This window comes from Opisthocomus hoazin, chromosome 4 (genome assembly GCF_030867145.1).
Source record: "Opisthocomus hoazin isolate bOpiHoa1 chromosome 4, bOpiHoa1.hap1, whole genome shotgun sequence".
NCBI lineage: Eukaryota > Metazoa > Chordata > Aves > Opisthocomiformes > Opisthocomidae > Opisthocomus > Opisthocomus hoazin.
Genome location: NC_134417.1, coordinates 70956497 through 70980660, shown reverse-complemented (window position 1 = coordinate 70980660; position 24164 = coordinate 70956497). Strand labels below are relative to the sequence as shown.

Genomic DNA, 24164 nt, shown 5'->3' with positions numbered 1-24164 from the left:
GTGTGGACACAAGGGCTTACAGCAGCTGGCTCTGCTTCTGCGAAGTGTTCTTCTTGGACTGAATTTTGGCACAAACTTCATTGCCAGTAAAGATGCAATGTGGATACCCCGTAATACATCACAGCAAATTAAACCCCAATCCTGCCCTCCCTGTGCTGCATCGCTTGGTAGTGTACATGTTTGCATTGTGCTCAGGGAGCAATGGAGTAGCCCCTAAGAGTGCAACTATAAAGGACTGGTGATCTAGAGCCTTGGAAGACAGGGCAGATGTCTCCTTCCAGCTTTCTGTCTAATATAGTCCGCTGTAAGACCAAGTATTTGTCTCTCCTGTACATGGAAATGAGGGGAGCTCTGTAACCCCTACTGTATGCAACTCTTGCCAGTAATAGCTGTACCGTTCATGTGTCCAAAGTAAAACTGATGCCTGTTATTTTTAAGTGCTTGTGTTCTATGTTATACCTGTTTGTTTGTCCTAGGCAGCTGGCTTCCATTCAGGAAAGTTTTTGAGTATATGCTAGAAGCTATTAGGTGTGTATTTAATGTTCTTGACTAATTTGGTGTCAGCTCTTAAGAGAAACTGGTTAAGAGTGGAATTCTGGTCAAATGTATGATTTGTTTCTGTTGTTTTCCTGAAGGAGTTTTCTTAACCTGATAAAAGAACAATCACTATACATCTTTTGATTCTATATTTTCTGATTTCTGTGCCTTCCTTCAAATGAAGTAATACAGACTTGTGCAGTTTATGCCAAAGTTCACTGTTGGCGCATGCAGGTATAAGGAAAGAATGTTAACGTGATTTTCCCTTTCAATAAAATCTAAGTCATCTTCAGAAAGCAAAGTTGAAATGAACTGGAAATCAAAAGATAACGTATACCTTACGAAACAGTTTAAGGTAACTTTTTGATTTGTGTCCTGGGTTTGGCCAGAACAGGGTTAATTTTCACCGGACTCCAGGAAGGGGCACAGCCGGGGGGTGGGGGCTGACCCGACCTGGCCAAACAGAGCCCGGTATTCCATACCATGTGACGTCACGCTGGGTTCCGGTGGGGGGGGAGCGGCGCGGCGGGAACGCACTCGCGGCTTGGGCGGGCGCAGCGCCGGTCCGGTTTCGGGAGAGCGGCTGTTGTACGGTTCGTGGTTGTGTTTTCTCCTTATCTGTATCGTTGTTGTTCCTGTTTTCCCTCTGTTTGCTGTTCTGTTAAACTGCCCTTATCCCGACCCACCAGTTTCTGCCTCTTTCTTTTCATTCTCCTCCGCACGCCGGCGGGGGGAGGGGCGGCCGCGTGGCGCTTTTGTTGCCGGCGGCAGCCGAAACCAAAACATTAAATTGGCGCCCAGACGTGGAGCAGGGATAACGGCAGGGCTGAGCAGCGGCTGTTAAAACTGTTTTCTTAGATTTGCTTAAATTTTGTTATACGCATTTTTCTGTGTTAAGTAGTCGCCGGTAAAAAAGGAAAAAAAAAAAAAAATGTTTCTGACTTTGATCAAGTGGCTCTGCTATGTAAATCCGTACTTGCACTATGTGTTCATTGCCATGCTGTTCATCATCACTGGAAAAAGGATTAAGATGATGATTTTGCTGTACTGTACGATATCGACTTATGATATGATAACATCACTGTGCATGAAATTAGTCTTGTATTTGCATGCGGCACTGCGGTCATTTCCGTACCTCGGATCCTATGTCTTAGATTTTGTTAATAATCAAACCCAGTCTGTGGGGAAAGCCGAAGGGGATACCTTCCCCCACTCTTTCGCCCCCCCCCCTCTTTCCCTCAGGCTGGTCCTAACTGTTTTTGAGAATTTCGAGTACCCGTGGGATGCTCAGGGCAGCACTCTCCTTTTGTTATGCCTCCTGAATGGGTTGCAGGTTTTGTTTAGGGTTAAGCAAGTCGTTAAGAACATCGTGCAGAGACCTGCCCCGGGGCCGGATAGCTGTGAGTGGCTGGGTGTGTGGGACAGCATGGGCAGATGTCTAGAGCAGTGGGCACCTGCGGTGTGTTTTAAACTCACCCCTGAACAAATACAGAATCCGGACAATCTGGTAAAATATCTGAAAAAAGTGTGCTGCCACCCTGGGAACTCCAGAGAGACACAGATCACCACAATGTGCTGGGGTCTGGCCCATGCCTACCGAGCCCTGTTCAACACTGTTCAGTGCCTTAAAGGGGAAAGGGGGGGAAGCGAAGCGGCAGGCGCTGCAACTGGCGCTGCCCCCCCAGCCGGCCCTGCAGCCCCTCCAGCCCAGCAGGCAGTCCCAGCCCCCCTGACCGGCACCACCGCTGCTGCAGCCACAGCTGCAGGGTCTGCCTCGGTTTCCCCAGCAGGCACAGCAGCTGCTCCAGCCCCAGCTCCAGCCACAGGCACAGTGACTGAGCCCAATGACCAACCTGTGCAGGTAGCAGTCGCCCCCGTAAAACTAAAGAAAGACGCAAAGAGAGCAGATCGCTCCGGGAGGGATGATGATGAGCCAGGGTCATCACGGGAGATAGAGACAGAGATCATCACCCGGTCCCTGTCCCTGGGCGAGCTGCGAGACATGCGGAAAGATTTCAGCCGCCACCCAGGCGAGCACATTGCCACCTGGCTGCTGCGGTGCTGGGATAACGGGGCCAGTAGCTTGGAATTAGAGGGCAAGGAAGCCAAGCAGCTGGGATCCCTGGCCAGGGATGGGGGCATTGACAAGGCCATTGGGAAAAAGGAACAAGTCCTCAGCCTCTGGAGGAGACTTCTCTCAGGGGTGAGGGAGAGATACCCCTTCAGTGACGATTTTGTATGCTATCCTGGCAAGTGGACCAATATGGAAAGGGGTATTCAGTACTTGAGGGAATTGGCTGTGCGGGAGCTGGTTTACTGTGACACAGACGATGAGCAGGTACCCACAGACCCAGATGAACTCCAGTGCTCACAATCCATGTGGAGGAAGTTTGTGCGGAGTGCACCCTCCTCGCATGCCAACTCACTGGCAGTTGTAAACTGGAAAGGTAAAGACACACCAACAGTGGACGAGGTGGCTGTCAGACTCCGCCAATATGAGGAAAGTCTCTCTTCCTCCCTTGTCTCAGCTGTGGAGAAACTGGTCAAGCGACTAGACAAGAATATGTCCTACTCCCCACCTGTGCGGGCCCGCATCTCAGCTATTAGGGGCAAGCGTTTCTCTGCTCAGGAGAGGGAATACAGAGGCTATACACCCCGGGGCACCCTGTGGTTTTACCTGCGTGACCACGGAGAGGACATGAGGAAGTGGGATGGAAAACCCACCTCAAGTCTAGAGGCCCGAGTACGTGAGTTGCGAGGTAAAACAATCACAAAAGGGGACTCTGTTAGGAAAAATGCCGCTCCAGTTTCCAAAAGCCAGCTCTCCAGACCAGGTAGACAGTTTGACCTTGATTCCGATCCTCTGGAGGGGACCTCCAAGTCATTTTTACAGCAGGTGAGCAGCAATTTCTCTGACGAGGATTAGAGGGGCCCTGCCTCCAGCCAGGTGGAGGAAAGGGACAACCGTGTCTATTGGACGGTGTGGATTCGGTGGCCTGGCACGTCAGATCCACAAGAGTATAAAGCTCTAGTGGACACTGGTGCACAGTGTACTTTAATGCCATCAGAGTTCAAAGGGTCAGAGCCCATTTGCATTTCGGGAGTGACAGGGGGGTCCCAAGAGCTGAGTGTACTGGAGGCTGAAGTGAGCCTCACTGGGCAGGACTGGCAGAAGCACCCCATTGTAACTGGCCCCGAGGCTCCGTGCATCCTTGGGATAGACTATCTTAGGAGAGGCTATTTCAAGGACCCAAAGGGGTATCGGTGGGCTTTTGGCATAGCTGCTGTGGAGACGGAAGAAATTAAACAGCTGTCCATTTTGCCTGGTCTCTCGGAGGATCCTTCCGTTGTGGGGTTGCTGAGGGTTGAAGAACAACAGGTGCCAATCGCGACCACAACGGTGCACCGGCGACAGTATCGTACCAACCAAGACTCCCTTCTCCCCATTCATCAGCTGATCCGCCAGCTGGAGAGTCAAGGAGTGATCACCAAAACTCGCTCACCCTTTAATAGTCCCATATGGCCAGTAAGAAAATCTACTGGAGAGTGGAGACTGACAATAGACTACCGTGGCCTGAATGAAGTCACACCACCGCTGAGTGCTGCCGTGCCAGACATGCTAGAACTTCAGTATCAGCTGGAGTCAAAGGCAGCCAAGTGGTACGCTACAATTGACATCGCTAATGCATTCTTCTCCATCCCTTTGGCAGCAGAGTGCAGGCCACAGTTTGCTTTCACCTGGAGGGGCATCCAGTACACCTGGAATCGACTGCCCCAGGGGTGGAAACACAGTCCCACCATTTGCCATGGACTAATCCAGACTGCACTGGAAAAGGGTGAAGCCCCAGAACATCTGCAGTACATCGATGACATCATTATATGGGGCGACACAGCGGAGGAGGTTTTCGAGAAAGGGGAGAAAATAGTTCAGATCCTTCTGAAAGCCGGTTTCGCCATTAAGCGAAGTAAAGTCAAGGGACCTGCGCAAGAGATCCAGTTTTTGGGAATAAAATGGCAGGATGGGCGCCGTCAAATCCCAATGGATGTCATCAACAAAATAGCAGCTATGTCTCCACCAACCAGCAAAAAGGAAGCACAGGCCTTCCTGGGTGTTGTGGGTTTTTGGAGGATGCACATCCCAAATTACAGCCAGATTGTAAGTCCTCTGTACTACGTGACCCGGAAGAAGAATGATTTTGAATGGGGCCCTGAGCAACGACAGGCATTTGAACAAATTAAACGGGAGATAGTTCATGCCGTAGCCCTTGGTCCAGTCCGGTCAGGGCAAGATGTTAAAAACGTGCTCTACACCGCAGCCGGGGAGAATGGCCCAACCTGGAGTCTCTGGCAGAAGGCACCAGGGGAGACTCGAGGTCGACCCCTGGGGTTCTGGAGCCGGGGATACAAAGGATCCGAGGTCCGCTATACTCCCACTGAAAAAGAGATTCTGGCAGCATATGAAGGCGTTCGAGCTGCTTCAGAAGTGGTCGGCACTGAAGCACAGCTCCTCCTAGCTCCACGATTGCCGGTCCTGGGTTGGATGTTCAAAGAGAGGGTCCCCTCTACGCATCATGCCACCGATGCTACGTGGAGTAAGTGGGTCGCTCTGATCACCCAGCGCGCCCGAATGGGAAACCCCAGTCGCCCAGGAATTCTGGAGGTCATCATGGACTGGCCAGAAGGCAAAGATTTTGGAGCATCGCCAGAGGAGGAGGTGACACGTGCTGAAGAGGCCCCACTGTATAACCAGCTGCCAGAAGATAAGAAACAGTATGCCCTGTTCACGGATGGGTCCTGTCGCATTGTGGGGAAGCAGCGGAGGTGGAAGGCTGCTGTATGGAGCCCTACACGACAAGTCGCGGAAACTGCTGAGGGAGAAGGCGAGTCCAGCCAGTTTGCAGAGGTGAAAGCCATCCAGCTGGCTTTAGACATTGCCAGTCGAGAGAAGTGGCCAGTGCTCTATCTTTACACCGACTCTTGGATGGTGGCCAATGCCTTGTGGGGGTGGCTGCAGCAATGGAAGAAGAACAACTGGCAGCGCAGAGGCAAACCTATCTGGGCTGCCCCATTGTGGCAAGATATTGCTGCCCGGCTAGAGCAGTTGGCTGTAAAAGTCCGTCACGTGGACGCCCACGTCCCTAAGAGTCGGGCCACTGAAGAACATCAAAACAACCACCAGGTAGATCAGGCTGCTAAGATTGAAGTGGCTCAGGTGGATCTGGACTGGCAACATAAGGGTGAACTCTTTATAGCTCGGTGGGCCCATGACACCTCGGGCCACCAAGGAAGAGACGCGACATACAGATGGGCTCGTGACCGAGGGGTGGACTTGACCATGGACACTATTGCACAGGTTATCCATGAATGTGAAACATGCGCTGCAATCAAGCAAGCCAAGCGGGTAAAGCCTCAGTGGTATGGAGGACGATGGCTAAAATATAAATATGGGGAGGCTTGGCAGATTGACTACATCACACTGCCACAAACCCGCCAAGGCAAGCGCTATGTGCTCACAATGGTGGAGGCCACCACCGGATGGCTGGAAACCTACCCTGTGCCCCATGCCACTGCCCGGAATACCATCCTGGGCCTGGAAAAACAAGTCCTGTGGCGACATGGCACTCCCGAAAGAATTGAGTCGGACAACGGGACTCATTTTCGCAACAGCCTCATAGACACCTGGGCCAAAGAACACGGTATTGAGTGGGTGTATCACATCCCCTACCATGCACCAGCCTCTGGAAAGATTGAACGTTACAATGGGCTGCTAAAAACCACTTTGAGGGCAATGGGGGGTGGGACTTTCAAAAATTGGGATACCCATTTAGCAAAGGCCACCTGGTTGGTTAACACCAGAGGGTCCACCAACCGGGCTGGTCCTGCCCAGTCAAAACCTCAGCGCCCAGTAGAAGGGGATAAAGTCCCTGTAGTGCACATGCGGAACATGTTAGGGAAGACGGTTTGGGTTAGTCCTGCCTCGGGCACAGGCAAGCCCGTCCGCGGGATTGCCTTTGCTCAAGGACCTGGGTGTACCTGGTGGGTAATGCGGAAGGATGGGGAAGTCCGATGTGTACCTCATGGGGATTTGATTTTGGGCGAGAATAGTCCATAAATAAATTGTATAAAGTTAGTTGTTAAATAACCCTGTCACTGTCTGTTGTCACTGTTATAATTGTTATATTTTGTACCAGTAGTAGCATAGTAAGAATCGTCCAGATTAAAGAAGGATGGACTTTTTCGATGAAAACCTAGCAGAGCACAGCAATGATGGAATTGGACCTGGTTTTCAACAACTGGCATCCAGCAACTTCATCAAGATCAACATCTCCTGCAGACTGTGGGCACGGGCCGCACCAGATACATCAGCCGTGAGCTCCGGATGCAGCAAGTGACCGCCCATCACCACACATCACCTCCCCTGCCACGGAAGACCATTATGACAGATGGAGCCCGAAGTCATGGATTAAATGAACTCAACGGACACTTTAGAGTGATGATCCATAGACTAAAGGAATGATATCTGGAGACAGGAGAAGTGGTGGTGATCAACTGGACAATGGGGGACCTGGGCATGACGTAGATGGTATGGAATAAGGGGTGGATAATGTCCTGGGTTTGGCCAGAACAGGGTTAATTTTCACCGGACTCCAGGAAGGGGCACAGCCGGGGGGTGGGGGCTGACCCGACCTGGCCAAACAGAGCCCGGTATTCCATACCATGTGACGTCACGCTGGGTTCCGGTGGGGGGGGAGCGGCGCGGCGGGAACGCACTCGCGGCTTGGGCGGGCGCAGCGCCGGTCCGGTTTCGGGAGAGCGGCTGTTGTACGGTTCGTGGTTGTGTTTTCTCCTTATCTGTATCGTTGTTGTTCCTGTTTTCCCTCTGTTTGCTGTTCTGTTAAACTGCCCTTATCCCGACCCACCAGTTTCTGCCTCTTTCTTTTCATTCTCCTCCGCACGCCGGCGGGGGGAGGGGCGGCCGCGTGGCGCTTTTGTTGCCGGCGGCAGCCGAAACCAAAACAATTTGTAACAAATCAATTTACTTAATACAATATGAACAAGAGCGTGTTTCCCAGGGTTTAATTTTATTCAGAGTAATGTCAAGGCTGCTATTTCTGGGGGTTTGTGTTTACAGGTAACAACATTTGACATTTTTGCATTGACAGGAAGAAAAACTCCAGAGGGGGTATTGTGAAATGCAGTGTTTCCCTCTAAGCAACTTTTTCATTTTCCTTTCTATGTAAAAAATAACATAAATTTGCAAGAGGAGATGTAGGATTTAAGGATTTAAGTACTTCTAGGGAGCAATTTTTGGAGCTGTATTTTGGAGTTCTGTGTTCTACTTGAACATCAAGTCTTTATATCTTTTTAAATTAAAGGATGTCTTGAATAGGTGTGTTTCCTACCCTTTATGCCACCTTTCATTTCTTATGAATAGCTTAATCGATTTCACTTTTTTATAATAATGTTTTTGGCATAAAATCAGAGGCATATGCTTTTTGCTGATTTTGCAGTAGGAGATATACATGTGCCCCTCTGCATGTTTTGGAAAGCATGATTGTATTTGAGATTTAAAAAGTCACAGATAAATAAAAGCATTACAGTAGCTACTATTTAAGTCATACTTTTTCATGCAGCTAGCGAATTTGTGTTCTGCCATTCTGCGAAGTGGACTTCAAAACATTCTCTCACAGCTCTCTATCTAAATGATTTTTATATGTTTCAACGTATGCATAGTACACTCAGTAAATTTCACTGGTATATGTATATGTGTTTTCATATCTATATGTATATAAAGAATTATACCATGAATCTAAATCTCCACACAATACATATAGTCTCCAAGTAGCTTTTGTGCCACAACATCTACATGAAAAGTTTTACATAAAATTTGTCTAGAAGTTTGTGGAATAATCTTTAAGATATTTCTTGATCAGTTTATGTCACTATCAGCAATATTGCCAAATTACTGTAATTCTTCCTCTGTTGTATTTAAATTTTCATTAATTTGAGGTCCAAACCTGTGTAGTATGGCTAAATATTTCCGTAGTAGTCTGTATCTGAATTAAGAATATTCTGAAAGTTTTCTTCTTTTTTTTTTTTTCCCCTAAGGATATGGCACTTGTTGCTCCTGAAGCACCTTCAGAACAAGCTCGAAGGGTTTTCCAGACGTATGACCCTGAGGGTAAGGGCTGTACTTCTTGCTGAAAGAAGATTTTATAATCAAAATGTACTCATTCACTAGACACAAATTCCAAATAGTAACGACTACTGCATTATGTAGGGTATCTCTTCAAAAACAGGACCATTATTTTCTAAAACTTGTTCAAAATGCTGCTCTCAAATCCACTGTCCTTTCCATGCCAGGAAAATATCCTTTTACACCTGAGCTGATTGAGAGAGGAGCGAAATACTTAGTACTTCACAGAAGAAATTTTCAATAGAGTAATTAATCCACAAGTGACATAAAGAAGTTTTCTGAGAATTCTGTAGTAAGGGAAGTTGAGTACAGCATTGTGCAATAGGAATTAGAGGTCTTAGAGCATTGGCTTTTTGACCTTGTGTCGTGGTTTAACCCAGCAGCCAGCCACTAAGCACTAGACAGCCACTCGTTCACCCTGCCCCTTCCCATCCTCAGTGGGATGGGGAGGAAAACGGACCGTGGGTTGAGATAAAGACAGTTTAATAAGACAACAAAGGACATACTACTAATACTACTAACAATAATAATAATAATGAACATGCAAAACAAGCTCCACACAATACAGTTTTTCTCACTGCCCAGTGACCAGTTCGCAGCCAGTCCCCGAGCAGCAACTGCGAAACATGGAGCACTGGAACAGGCTACCCAGGGAGGTTGTGGAGTCTCCTTCTCTGGAGATATTCAAGACCCGCCTGGACAAGGTCATGTGCAGCCTGCTGTAGGTGACCCTGCTTCGGCAGGGGGATTCGACTAGATGACCCACATAGATCCCTTCCAACCCCCACCATTCTGTGATTCTGTGATTCCGTAACTCATGGATTTTGCAGAACTCCCAAAAAAGACCAAACTCCTGGAAAAGTTCTAACTCCTGGAAAAAGGATGAAAGAGGATTAAAAAAAAAGATTTCCTGTCCCCCTGGCCAACCCCCATTCATAAACTGAACATGATGTCTATGGTATGGAATATTTCCATTGGCCAGCTTGGGCTGGCTGCCTGGCTGTGCTCCCTCCCAGCTCCTGCACATCTGCTCCTTAGCTGAACATGGCAGAGCAGAAAAAGTCCTTGATTTCTTAGCAACAACTCAGCAGCTATTGGGAGGAAATTAACACTATCCCAGCCAAAACCAGGACACCTTGTAATGTTGTTTGTAATTAACATAAGGCTTAAATATAATTTGATTTCTCTTATGTTACATTTTCATAGAATAACTGATCTGCTATAATTACGTTCTTCATGAAGTTTTGTTCTTGAATGTATGTGGCATGCACTGAAAATTTTCTTAAACTTTCAGGTATTATTTTAACTACTGAAAAGGGAAAAAACGTACAGTTATTATCCCATGGTATCAAATGGAGTTTCCTATAAAGAATTTTAATTCTTAGCAAGTATTAAGTCTCTAAGTGTATGAATTATAAGCCCACAGTTTCTGTATTGCACTCCTCATTTTTTTTTAAAGTGGGAGAGAAGTGTTTGAAAACTTTGTTCCTTCTAGAACTCCACCATTTGTTTGCAAGTTTTAGAGATAAACATAGGTAGTATTTGTATTTTTGAATAAAATTTGTACTCCTGGAAAGCATTTTCTAATGAGAAGCTTTGCTACTTCTTCAGATAATGGTTTTATACCTGACACTCTGCTAGAAGATGTAATGAAGGCTCTGGACCTTGTTTCAGATCCTGAATAGTAAGTATAATAAAATTTAAATACTACAGAAGTATCAATTTATTAATTATAGTTTTAGGCATGTTTTCTGGATTCAGTTAACCAGATATCAATTATAATTAGGGAGTTTTCTAGATATTTTTTCTAGCTTGCATTTTGGGCACAGAATGTTACTGTGAAGTGTTTAAGGCAGCTTTAAATTAAAGGGAGAACTTCAAATTAAAATGTGTCTCACTTTGGTAGTGGTGAAGCCCAAAAAACCCTCAAATCTACTGCATTACTATATGTTGAGGAGGTAGTCAGGAATGTATTTCTGCATGTTAACGAGGGTTGTTAACTGTGTAACGAGGTATGTTGACTGTGACAAGAGAGCCAAGCAACGCAGAGGCAGATTAGCATTGGATTGCCACTGCATCTGTCTACAGAGTTTGAAGCTGAAACTACTTCAGTTACACTTCTGTTTCCACCAACACTCAGTGTCTTCTAGTGTTTATAATTGTCATTTGTTTCCAGAAATTGCAGCTTGATTCCTAGAATTAGAGATAACACTATCAGATGAAATAGGTAGTTTATTTTAGATCTTACGTGGACAGACAGGACTAATATTTAGTGGCAGCAATTAACCTTCGATGTCAAAGCTTACCATGTTTTGCCACTAAATGCTTAACCCAGAAGGGAGATCTATGTACTTGAACGTTCTTACATTTCCAAAAGATGGTTCTGCTCTTTCATAAGCATATAGTCTAGCTTACTGGGGTCTAAACCAGTTGTTCCTGTAGCATGGCTGTGGAGACTGCAAGTTTACTTACCTATCAGAGCAATTCAAAATTTGATTGTTGCCATTTTCTGTCTTTTCAAATGTTACAAAGTACAACAAAGTTTACTGAGCTATTCTCTATGGAGAATAGGAGTGAAAATTGAAATCGAAAGACACTTGGGAAACTACAAGCTACGAAAATACAGGACAAAAAGGCTAGTATTCGTATCATGCCAATAAATGGTGAAATCTGCAAAAGTTTTTTTTAAAGGGGAAAAAGAAAAAAGCCTTAGTTTAATAGGTCTGAGAAGCTCTCTTTTGGCCTTTTTGTTCTGCTGCCTCAATAAATCTGCAGAAATCCTCTTTCTGCATTCAGCAGTGTTTCCATTTGGCTTTTTGGCCCTCAGGGTGTTTGTGGCATAGCCCGGCCTATTTTACTGTGCATAGCACAACAAATATAAATTGATGTAGGAAGAGCCAGTCAGAAGGCCTGCTGTATTGAAAAGCCACAATCAAACCATGGAATATTCAGTCTTCAAACATCTCTTCTTAAATAAAAGTGTTGTCTAATATTACTGTCTTGAGGACCTACTCTCTTTTTGTTCTAGATGTCCTGTCTATTTAATGTGGAACAAGTATAAATAACATATTTCAAATTCCTTGCAGGCTCTTCTGGTTGGTTTTTTGTTTGCTTTTTAAGTAAAATTAAAGGCATTGCTTCCAAGTGTACTATTTACATTTTTTAGTTCAAGAACTAAATGGAAATTCTTTGTGATCATCTCATCCAAGGCTTTAAGCTTCTCAGAATCTCAAGATGAACAACAGTCAGACCTGCTTAGAGTTTAAGAATTATAGAGGAGAAGACTTTGTAGAGCAGATGTGAATTAACAAGGTGGATTAGACATACCAGTACTGAATGCCATTGCATGTGATTTTAGTAACATTTTCTAGTCTTTTAGTAAATATACCTGAGAATCCAGCTGTCTTGTTTTGTTCGTTTGTTTCTAAAAACCATCTGATACTCTTTAGGGCACTGATTTGAGTATATCTGTCAATCTAGGTTTAGCTGGTTTAAATCATTTTATCCTGTCTGGCTGTTTGACAATGCTGGAGGCTTTTGTCCCCACACGCACCTCAGCCATAGCAGTACAAAGGCCACCGATATCATCACCCCGACATTCGTTACCTCTTCAGTGAAGACGCTAGGCTTCGCGCTGCGGTGGCTGAAGCACCAATGCACGCATGTTTCGGTAGCGCTGCTGTAATGTCAGTAACATTGAACGGTGTTAGCTGTTTGCTGAATGAAAAAGCCTCAGCTGAAACATCCAGCAATTCATTTTTATTAATCTCCCCTCCTGATTCTTTGATTTAGTTCTCTACACTGACCATACTTAAAAACGTAGTGTGGCTCTGCATTTTTAAACAGTTCTTAGATCTCATTAGTCATTATATAGCTTGCTTTAGTTTTATTACATAATTTTAAGTGCATTTTCAAAATTATGTTAAATCTGCCTTGGTTCTGTTTACAAGCACAATATTTTTACAGCTCTATTATAGCATTTCAAGAATTTGAGCAGGTTTCAGACAGCTACTGAAATACCTTAAATTTTGTACTTTGACAGCAGTAAGAATGAGCAATAAAAAGATTGAAGTCCAGTATCTTTTAAATCCTCAGTTGTAGTTTCACTTGAGTAGTTAAAATTCTTTTTTTTTAGATATTAAATTAACATAATTTTTAGGATATGACATTCAGTTTTATGAATTTTAAAATTCATCTTCCAAGGGCCTTAACAGAGCCACTCCCTTAAGAATTGCATAACGTATTCCATGTGTATTGAGGCAGAAACAAAAAGAAGCCAAATATTTTATTATTAGTACTACGTTAGGACCAAGAAAGGAAGCTACTGAGAAGTGGAGACACATAAGTGATAGCCGAAAGGATAAAATGCTTACATGCAATACTAATCAAAAAGACCTTAGAAAGACACCTGCCCGCAGCCCCTGACAGAAGAGGCCTAGGTGGTTAAAGGCCTAGGTGGCAAAAGAGGCAGTTATGAGAAGCTAAGACTCTGCCTTCTGAAAGAAAAATGTAATGCCTACATGAAAAAAATAGGGTGAAATCTACATTTCTGGAGCATTAAATGTAAATCCACAATAGAGCAGAGTTAAAATTCTCTGATGACTAAACTGGAAAGTTATAAAATAAAAGCTAATAGTATTAATAGAATAGAATTAGAACCAGGAGACTTGCAAGAGGTCTGTAGTTCTCATAGGTGATCCCCAGTATTAAAAAGTATTTCAAAGTCAGTAAGAAAAGTCTAGTGAATTCCACTTCATATTCACTGGGGAAGATGATAGGGATTAGTTCTCATCTTCAGTGGGGCAGATTACAGAAATATTTCCACACTTAAGCCTTTGTATGTGTGGTCAGAGTAACTAAGAGTCTGAAGTGTAAAGATTAACAAATACCCTAAAATTCTGCAGAAACATCAGAATGAAATTGCTGAATTATTTTAGGTTCCATCCCATTGTGAACGGTCCTGGCACCAGACAGTACCAGAATGAGAAGGTGACAAATGGACAACAGTACTTAGAAAAGGAATTGAAGGCCAGTCTGGGGAAAACTCACATGTGAATGTTTCGGGTGTAAACATGGGATAAGAAGGAAGGTTTTCTTGTAGAGAAATAACCGATGAAGGGATTAAAATATCTTTTTTTCTTAGTGGAGGGAGATCATTAGAGGAATTTTACAGGAATTTGTGTTAGGTCTGTGAAGTTTGTCATGGCACTGGTGAGGATTTGAGGGTAGGGTTTAATATGATAGTTTGCTGCTGAAACAACAGTGTTCGAGATATTAAAAATGGCGTGGAAGAGCAGCAGAAGTTCCTGGAAGGCAGGGTAATAGAGTAGTCTCAATACAGTAAATGTAGATTGACTGCACATGGGATAAACCAGTTCTGATTTTACATATGCATTGTTGGGCTGTGAACTAGGTATTGCCATTCACGAAACGGATCTTAGATTGAAACTGATATGTAGTGACAGACAGACATACAGAGTGGGATTTCTAGGAGTTATGCCATTGTGTAAATGCGTGATGTTTCACTCTGTCGTGGAAAAGAACATTGCAGAAAGGTGTCAAGAAGGCAACAGGGCTAGCCGAAGGTACAGGACAGCATTAGTGCAAGGAAGAACTAGGTTAAGACTGTTCGACCTGGGAAAGAGAGACAACCATTGGCATGTAAGAGAGTTTTCTAAAATCAGGATTTTCATGACAAACAGGGAATGATTGCTAATTGCTTCTCACAATACAAAAATGAGATGTCATCAAACTGGATTATCAGATGACAGGTTCAAAACAGGAGGAGATACTTACTCCCAGAATCCATAGTTTAATTTGAATTTTGTGAGTGGAGTTTATGGGATGCCAGAAGTGTGTATGGGTTCAAAGCCAATTAGGCACTTGCATGGAAAGAAAAGAATATGTTTCTCTGTGGTTTAGATACTGCCTCTCACTGAAGATGTCTTCAAGCAGCAATGCTGGAAATGGGGAGGGTAAACTAAGGCTATCACTGTGTGTTTGCCATGTTGCACTCAGTCTTACACACCAACTACTGACCAGCGTCAGGAACAGGGTGCTGGGCAAGGCGCTCTGGTGGTTTGACCTAGTGAGAGCATTGCTGTAGATGGTACAACTTGTAACTAAGGCAGAAGGGTAGGTAGATGCAAATAAATGTTGAAGCGATTTGATGCCTGTAGAAATACATTGCTTAAATAGAAATATAAAGTTACAATTGACATTCATTTGTAGTGACCTGAAATTATGCCATGTTCATACTGCTCAGAAAGCAGTAAGGCTTTCAGATTAGCATTGTTGATATTTTCATTATTTATTGTTTTTGGCTTCTTTGATATCAAGGACGTGATGTAAACAAGTGTATGTTAAACTTAATTTTATTTCAGTGTACTTAGAAGATCTTGGAGGCTTTTCAAATTTCCATTTAAAAACAGGTTGTTTGGCAGTTAGGGAGCTGTATTTAAAAGATGACTGTTTTATGTATCTAAGATCAAGAATGCTTACAAGACAGCAAAATGCCTTTTGGGCTGTAAACCTGTTTTTAGATTATATGGGTTTCAAATTATTTTACCAAATATGGCAGTCTTTCAGAATTATCACTTATTTAATTTAAAATAGCAGATCACTTTTATTTTAAAATAACCATGTTTTGTCAACTTGCATGCCATTCTGGTGCAGTTGTCACAATTAAAAATAGAATAGTATTGCTATACTTGGCAGCCAGTACTGTGGTAGTACAGCATTACAATGTCTTACTCATACTTTTATATGCAATGTTTTTGTCGTAGTGTAAACCTCATGAAGACCAAATTAGACCCAGAAGGACTGGGCATCATATTGCTGGGTCCCTTTCTGCAAGAATTTTTCCCTGAGCAGGTAATCAATATTGCTGCAGAGAAATGTCTGTTCTGCTTGTATTGAGATTCATTAAACACTTCCATCACTATCACAGAGCTGGTTTTAATAACAGGTATGGCATTCGTTTGACAAGGCTGACCAGCAAATAACTTCTTGTATTACACAGCAAACTCTAGACTTCCGTTCTGCATAAGGCGTCCATGATTGTGTCAGCTTTACACTGGAAGGAAACTCCATTGTAGTGACAAGTTCTAAAATTAACTTCAGGAAATATATAATCATTTTGCATATGAAATTGAACTGGTTCCCTACTCAGAAAGTTCATCTGAGTTTGTTTTTTTCTGAGAATAAATGACCATACTGTTTTTCTCAATATTACAAATGTCTGCTGTAATTGCTAGCAAATGGGAAAAGGTTACAACCATCTTTAAAGCTAGTTCTGTGTATATCTCTAATAATATAAAATTTTTTACACTTTAACTCAGGATAGAGGTATGTTTAGCATATGTGGAAGTCAGTATATGCTAGGGTAAAGGGAAAATTATTTTCAAACTCTCAGTCCGTTCCCTGTATTCATTAAGATAGCAGCAGCGCTGAGCAGCGTGTGTCGACGCAGCACCACTGTCCTCCCTTTGCCTTGGGTCACACTCCCCTGCCCTCACGCTGCCTCCCCCCTGCCAGGGGGAACCTCTTTGTACAGCCATGTGGCAGTCCAGAGCGGGCAGCTGGCCCGATGAGAGCTGTCTTCACAGGCTTGTGGAGGCTGGGTCCATGGCGGTGCAAATGCTGCACCGGCAGAAGAGAGGGTTTCCCCAGTGACAAGACAGGCTGGTGGAGGCAGGAGAAGGGCTGCGAGGAGTACAGCTTCAGAGGCTTTTGTGGCTTAACGTGTCATTGACACTATATGGCTTCATTTTTACAGCCAAGGAAATGCGAAACCAATATTTTTAAAATGCCTTCAGCAACACGCTGTTTGTTAAGGGTTGTGCAGCGCTGTTTGGGTGTAGGATTCTGTACTATGAAGCAATCTGGTCATTCAGAAGACACTAGAACTGCACTGCCAAAGATGGTAGGGACCGATACGTCGTTGAGAGATGGTTCATCATCTAGAGGAAAAAGGAGTTAGTGTGTTCATTTTGTCTGGATTTACAGAATTACATCTGCATTGTGCGTTTGCCAACTGTTTTCTTCTTCCTTTCATTTGTATATCCAGAAGTGGAAATATCTTTACAATTGAATGTAATTTAATCTCATTTGTTACAATTATATTACACTTGCAAATCTGGAAGACTCCACTGCTTAATTTTAGGCCCCAGATGCTTAGAATAGAGTTCAGAACGCCAAAGCAGATCCTCCATAATTGGCTGTGCCTAAACTGTCCAGTGCTGCGGGCCATAGGTAGCTGGAGAAGAAAATGGCCGTCATGTGGGTCTGCTGCCTCTGCTGCCGGTTGCTGAAGGGCACCTCTGACTGAGGGGGGGCAGCTGGAGACAGGAGCGTAGCGGAATCATGAGCACATCGCTGCCATAGTCACCTAGAGTTGGTGGAAGAGCTCTTCACCTGCTGTGAAGTTGGAGCCCTCAGGTCAATGCCTGTCCATCAAGTACTTACTCCCTGCTGCGCGTGTTTCCCACCACTCTGCTTTGCCTGTGCTGTGGAGCCTTGGCTGGCTCCAGCACCAAACATGGGAAGTGTTACAGCCCTAAGGGTGCAGTTTGAGCAACCAGCATGTTTTGGACTGGGACCGGCCAGTATCAGTTACTGAATGAAAGCTGAGGGCATGGATACGGTGTCCAGTCTGTGCTCTGTGGATCAGACAGCAGGAGCCCTGCCCCACACCTCCTTCAGAATTCTATCTGAAAGTGAAATTCTGCAGAGATCAATGACTGTCTCCAAAATACTGTGAGCAAACAGCAGATGCCAGTGATGGTTGGAATTGTTGTAATTCCCCTTTAGAATATATTTGAACATGTAGCTATTGCTCAGGAGATCCAGATTCAATTCCATCTTTGCTGAGAATATGCAAAACCCCATTCTTACTCTCCTAGAAAGTACTAAACTCCACCTCAAAAGCAGGAAGGTATCTCAGCTTTTGTTTTCAAAGCTGTGGGCTTAGAAGAACAATACTCAAAGGTCATTCAGCCTGAGAGAGCAAGCCTGACTCTTTAGTACTCAGGGCAGTCACCTGGAGAGGGGGATTCCTGAATTCCCCGGTAGCCCTTTTTTTTGGGAAACAATTACTGCATAACATCCATGGGGCAGGAGCTGGAAAGCAGGACTTTGCCTTCAGGGTGAGCGTACTTTCCTCAGGGAAAAGAACAAGCATCCTCTTTCCTTCTCAGCAAAGCCTGATTTTATGCATTTCTCTGAAGCAATTTCTGTGAGTAGAGTTACCACTGACCTTCGTTTCACCACCCTCCCTCCACTAAACAGCCTGGGTTGCTGTGGGAAACCCATACAGAGATAAGGGGTTTGAATCATTTGAGAGGAGAAAAATGAATGAGGGCTTTTTGTTATCTGGTGGATGTACTGTAACCTGAGCAGATTTCTCCTCATTCCAGCCTTTACTTCCATGTACTTAAAAAAGGGGTAAGTTTTTGTGTGGAGCCTGGTCCAGTAAGCATAAAAGAGGTGATATTACACCTGATTTGTGCGTCCTGATTCACTGAAATGCAAAGCTCTCCAGTCCTTTTAGGACTAAAGCATTTAAACACCTGGAGTGGTGAAGGCTGACAGCTGCAGTACCTCTGCTGTTAGGCCTCAGCTGAACAGGTGTCTTCCCAGTTGGTTTACAGTTAGGCAGGCATGGGCATATAGAACTTTTTAGCTCTCAGATGGAGGGTTGGAGACTGGATCTAGTCCTTAGATAATGATTAACTTGGTAACATCCAAACTGTCATAAATACATGCAAATGTGGCTACTACCTGAGGTGTCTGACTTGAAAACTTAGGACAGATGCTCAGTGCTGAAGTTGTAGCTTAAAGAGTCCAGGTGAACTGGACAGAACATTCCAGAAACTTGTGGCTTGCTCTTGGGGGTGTTACCCTTTAATTTACTGACATCTTTTTATTATTTCTGACGAGAAGGGTAAAATGAATAAAATATTCAAGATGATGTCACCTGAAAGAAATTTTACTTTTTTACGATTTCCTAGAGTCTTCTTGTTTCAATGCATCTGTCTAAGTGTAAAGAGAAGAGACTGTCAAGGCACAGTGTGTATGTTACACCAAATTAACTGTCTTCTTTCTACTAGGACTCTAGGGTTTCAGAGTCATTCACCGTTTACCATTACAATGGACTGAAGCAATCTAACTATAATGAAAAGGTAAGAATTAAGAAACAAGAATATAGCTTTAATATTTTTATGCATGTGAAGCGGGATCTGAACTGGTAAAGGACAATGGAGGTGTAACACAGACAAACTGCACCTTCTGTAAGTAACCCTACATCTACGTTGAGATGTTTGGAATTTTTTATGAAATAGTTTAGTACTCCAGACCCGCATCAAAAATCAGTATTTTTTGGAACCACTCAATGGGGGACAAAAATGACCTCTTTCATTTTCAGCGTTGTTGGAAGGAGGGGTTTGCATGAGGCACCATGACTGCTGCTAAGCTACTTCCTGAATTAGCATTTAGGACAGAAGAGTGTAAGGCATTAGGAGATGCAGGGAACAAAAGAAACTTCAAGTAAGAAGATGCTTCGAGAAAGTGCATGTACTCAGTCTTTGGAGTAGCTTGGAGTTAAGTCCTTAAAATAACCACTGTGAAATCTTCAGCAGTTTCATATTCCAAAATGTAGTCAAAAGCATTCAAAGATATATTTATCTTTATTATTGAACACATACACATAATGAAGAAAATTTAAACAAATTTTTGTTCTTAAAGGATTCTGCTTATAGCATTTTAAATATTGTGTTGCTTTATGAATAGACCTAATTTGCAACAGAAGTTCCACATTATGGAAAATTAGTTGCATAAAGCTAAGTCTAAGGAACACTGTCCTTATAAAAATAACAATATCAAACTTCGCAACTGCAACAGTAGTAGAAGATCTGTTGTCACAGAATTTTTGCATTGCATTTCTTAGCTTTTTTTTTCCCCAGTTTTAGCCTTTACTGTCTGTTGAAGTAAACAGTCAAATGAATATGGCCTCATCACAATTTTCAGGCACTTGAGTCTGAGAGATTAGTCGTTTTTTAATTTCATACCTCATTTAATTTAAAACAACAAAAAAACTATATAAAACTTTATGGATTAGATTTTTGTAGTAAAAAAGAAATGTATCATAACAAATCCTCTCCTAACCTGGTGAAAATAATCATCTCATTAGAGAGTTTTTAAACAAACATAGGCTGACGTAATTGGATTTATTTTGACAGGTCATGTATGTAGAAGGCACAGCGGTTGTTATGGGTTTTGAAGAACCAATGCTACAGACCGACGACACTCCTGTGAAACGCTGCTTGCAAACCAAATGGCCGTACATAGAATTACTCTGGACCACAGATCGATCTCCTTCTCTAAACTGATGTGTTGCCCATCAGCAACATACTGCTGTCGAATGCGTGAATGGGGATTCGAGAACTGGTATTTGCTTGGGAAGTGGTATACTTTGACTGTGTGAAGTTATACACTGGTATCATTGATAAATTGTAAATAATGATTACAAACACTTTTTCAGTGTTAATTGGAATATTTAATTTTTTAATCAGATTGATTTCTATTACAATAGTTTGTCTTTTTTGGCCACTGTAGTACTGTTAATGTGAGTTATCCTAAAAAAAAAAAAGCCTACTTATAAAGTCTTAACATTATTTTGCCATCTCATGAAGATTTGAAAAATGTCTGATATTGCAGAATCTGCATATTAGATGTCAGATCTTTAAAACATAAAATGTATTCAGCTCCCTCTAAATCATATAGGCAAGTTTTATTACTTAAATTATATTGGCTTACATTACAGTACCATAATGTGTGGACTAGACTGGCCTTTGCACTGGATATGTTTTAATGAGTTTAAATTTTTTGCAATTTTTCCTAAAACCTAATTTTATCTAAAGAGCTTGCACAATGTGACATTTTTAGGAATATTAATAAGTATAATTCATAAATGCTCTTTCTTGGCAGTCATATATTACTGTGGCTTAGTTATCGGGCATGTTAAAAGTGAACTCAAAATCTGAGGAAAAATAGATGTATTAATATTTATTTGAATTTGTATAAAAGAAATGTAAAAACAATGGAAAGAATTTCTTGTTCTATAATCTCTTAACTATCCAAACTCATAATATTGCCAAATACCTCTTCTCAATTTGTCCAAACAGCAGTGTAAGCCAGCGTTATTGTATGTGTTAAGTGCATGAGAACATCTGTTATTACATTATTATATTCCTTTATTTATTACCAACTTGTTAGCCCTAAAATAAAAACTTTTCCTTGAATCATGGTGTATTGTTTTAATTTTGGTTTTAATTGAACTTGTTTTACTGCCTCTCTAAGATGATGAAAAGGGACAGTGGGTTTAGAAATGTCAAGTTTTGAGTTGAACACATCTCAGGAAAAAAAACAACAAAAGATCATTTATTGCTTCTTAACTATTATTGCAAAGCCTGTGCTATTGCCAGCAGGGTTGAATTTCGCAATCACAATTGTTTACTTTTAAAAAACTTCTTTGCATGTATAAATAACAGTATGACTCTAGAATGATCATCATGCAGGAAAACAAACTGATTTGGTCAAAAATGAGAGTCCCTCCCATGGAGACAGTCCTTCCTCCAGCGTGACTCCTTCCCACGGGCCACAGTTCTTCACAAACCGCCCCAGCGTGGGTCCCTTTCAGGGGATGCAGTCCTTCAGGAACTGACTGCTCCAGCGTGGATCCCTCACAGGCAACAGATCCTGCCAGAAATCCTGCTCCAGCGTGGGCTCCTATCTGCAGGCCACAGCTCCCACCAGGAGCTTGCTCTGGCATGGAGTATCCATGGGCTTCAGGGCACAGCCACTTGCTCCAATGTGGGGTCCTCCATGGGCTGCAGGTGACTATCTGCTCCACCACGGGCCTCCATGGACTGCAGGGGGACAGCCTGCCTCACCATAGTCTGCTCCATGGGCTGCAGGGGAATCTCTCCTCCAGTGCCTGGAGCACCTCCTCCCCTCCTTCACTGAACTTGGTGTCTGCAGGGCTGTCTCTCGCCTTTTCCAGCTCCTTTCTCCCAGACGCCATGCAGTGTTTTCACCCTTACTACGTTATCACAGAGACACCACCAGCTTTGCTGACAGGCCCAGCTTTGGCCAGCAGCAGGTCCATCGTGGAGCCAGCTGGAACTGGCTCTGTGCAACACAGAGACAGCTCCTGCTGACGTCTTCTCATTGAGGCCACTGCTGCAGGTGCATCCCCCCGAGCTACTAAACAAGTTCAATCAGGACTTGTTTAAAAACCTAACTTCTGAAATTACTACGACTGTTCCTTATCGCAAAACTGACAGCAGTGTATCTTGCCTCTTTTTGAGATTTCTTTTTCTGAAAAAATGATTCCTGTGCAGTTGACCATAATTTGAAAGAAACTCGCCTTCTCTGACTCACTTCACCTAGAACACAAGTATTCCATCTTGCTGTGCGGGCCTGATGCTAAAAGACTTGTGTAACAGTGGTATTGCTACTCAAAACTATATAGATAATTAATTAAGAGAATCTACTTTAATTTGGACTGCCTGGCAAATCTGAAACTTTACTTTTCCTAAAATGCTCAGGCTTGAGAGGTATTTGCTGTAGCTGGTTTTGCACATTTATGATAGATCTCTTTAGGCAGACTTGCACTGACGTCTTGGAAGGTGACAATTCACTTCCGTTGCTCTTTCTCCTGGGTGCTGGTGTCTGTCTTGGCTTGTTCTAGATTACCTCATGACAGAGCTTGCATCAAATCGTAGCTTGAATCTGTTAGAATAAACGGCCTTTTTCTACTCCGCTGTGAGATACAGTTTATGTTCTATCTCACAGAAAAAACAAAATTAGAAGCCTAGGTGATGCAAGATCTATATATAAGCATTAGTCTGGATTAAATCTTCTGCAGTATTCTGGAGAAATTCAGCTGATGCTCAGTGTGGTGTAGGAACCCTTACTCATGTGGCTTTTTCCTTTGTACTGTCCAGTTGTTTGAGGCCTGGCTTCTGGTTTACGTCACATGTTTTTGGACTACAGAGGCTAACAGTGGTTAATGGAACTCAGCCGGCTCATCCGAGAGCCTCAGCCAAGTGAACCTTTCTGTCCTTTCCTCCCTGATGGACAAGATGGGAGAGATTCTGATTTTATGAAAATTCACCTTTTGTCCCCTAAAAGATTGTGGTTATTTAGAAGACAGACTTATAATATGCGGGACATTAATGTCTGGTACTTTTGATTTCCTTCAATAAAAAAATGACCAGAAAGAAGTCTATATAATTTTTGCAGCTAGTTCTGCTCTGAGTGCCAGGTATATAGGGGGGGGGGGCTTTAACCAGAGCAAATTAAAAATGCTGACTGTAAGAAATCATGTGAACTATATATGCAATTAAATAATATTTTGATTAATACTCTAGGTGAACTATTTTTTGCATATTGCACAGCAGTTCAATTTTAATTGCCAAGGAAAGGTAGTATCTTCTGGGAGACAACTGGTGTTCTAGCTGGCACCATGGTACAGTCAACAGGCCATTGGGTAGCTGGTCCAGAAAACTGGGTTCTCCTTCCAATGTCTCAAAGCCCTTTGAGACAGAAAGTTGTTCAGCTATGTGTTGGTGTCTCTTCGCCCTAAATTCACTTTCATAACAAAAAGATGAGGAAAAAAAGAGGTCCTGGGGTCAACTGCTGGTTAAATGGTAAAGAGAAATTATTTCCTCTTTGATGTGTACTGAAGCTTGCAGTTAGATAATGTAAATGAATTATCTGAATAAATCATGGAGAGACTACCTCCAGTGCCTTATATTAGCCCAGGTGAATTATATTTGAAGGCTTAAGGCTAACAAATATATTTTTTGCTTGGTTAAAGCCTGAGCTGTTCAAGGTAAGTATTAATCCAAATGTAAATACCCTTGTTACAATCCACATGAAGACCCCTTTAAAACAGTGAATTACCTAAGTACTTGCAGGGCACTTTGTTTTTTGAATACATCTGTTTAAGTTCTTGGCTTTTTCATTTAGACAGTTGTAATTCCTGATTATCTGATCCATCTATATGCTTTTTTAGTCTCTCTTCTTTGTGAGGAGGAATTTAGAGCAGAGAAGTCCAAGATGGGCCTGGATGGCGCAGACAAGTGATGTGGGAGTAAAATCCGATAGGGCAGTGAAATGGCTGCGCCTACACAACAGTTCATGAGCAGGAACAAGAACTTCCATTAGTGCAATGCACACCATGGCGCATTTGCTTTCCAACTAGATGACTGTCTATAGGCAGCCTGTGGGCCGTTACTCTGGTCACTCTTGATTGCACGCGAAGCTGCTTAGCATGTAAGATCAGGCGTGCTCTGCCGAGCACCTTTGAGCTCCGTTGTGGGTTTGTGGAGTGTTGTGCTGCAAGTCTGCTGACCGCAGTGGCCTG

General features: G+C 43.2%; 1 protein-coding gene across 3 annotated transcripts in view; it reads left to right on the top strand.

The window, feature by feature from the left end:
• The window catches only part of MINDY3 (MINDY lysine 48 deubiquitinase 3), a 68798-nt gene extending 47765 nt beyond the window's left edge, over positions 1–21033 (top strand). For all 3 annotated transcript variants that reach the window (XM_075419431.1, XM_075419432.1, XM_075419433.1), the window contains 5 exons: positions 8647–8719; positions 10346–10418; positions 15520–15607; positions 18844–18915; positions 19972–21033. In XM_075419431.1, coding sequence (XP_075275546.1) covers positions 8647–8719; positions 10346–10418; positions 15520–15607; positions 18844–18915; positions 19972–20121 — 456 coding nt within the window. In that variant the 3' untranslated portion in view covers positions 20122–21033. The remainder of the gene's footprint in view (positions 1–8646; positions 8720–10345; positions 10419–15519; positions 15608–18843; positions 18916–19971) is intronic.
• Positions 21034–24164: the final 3131 nt, after the last annotated feature.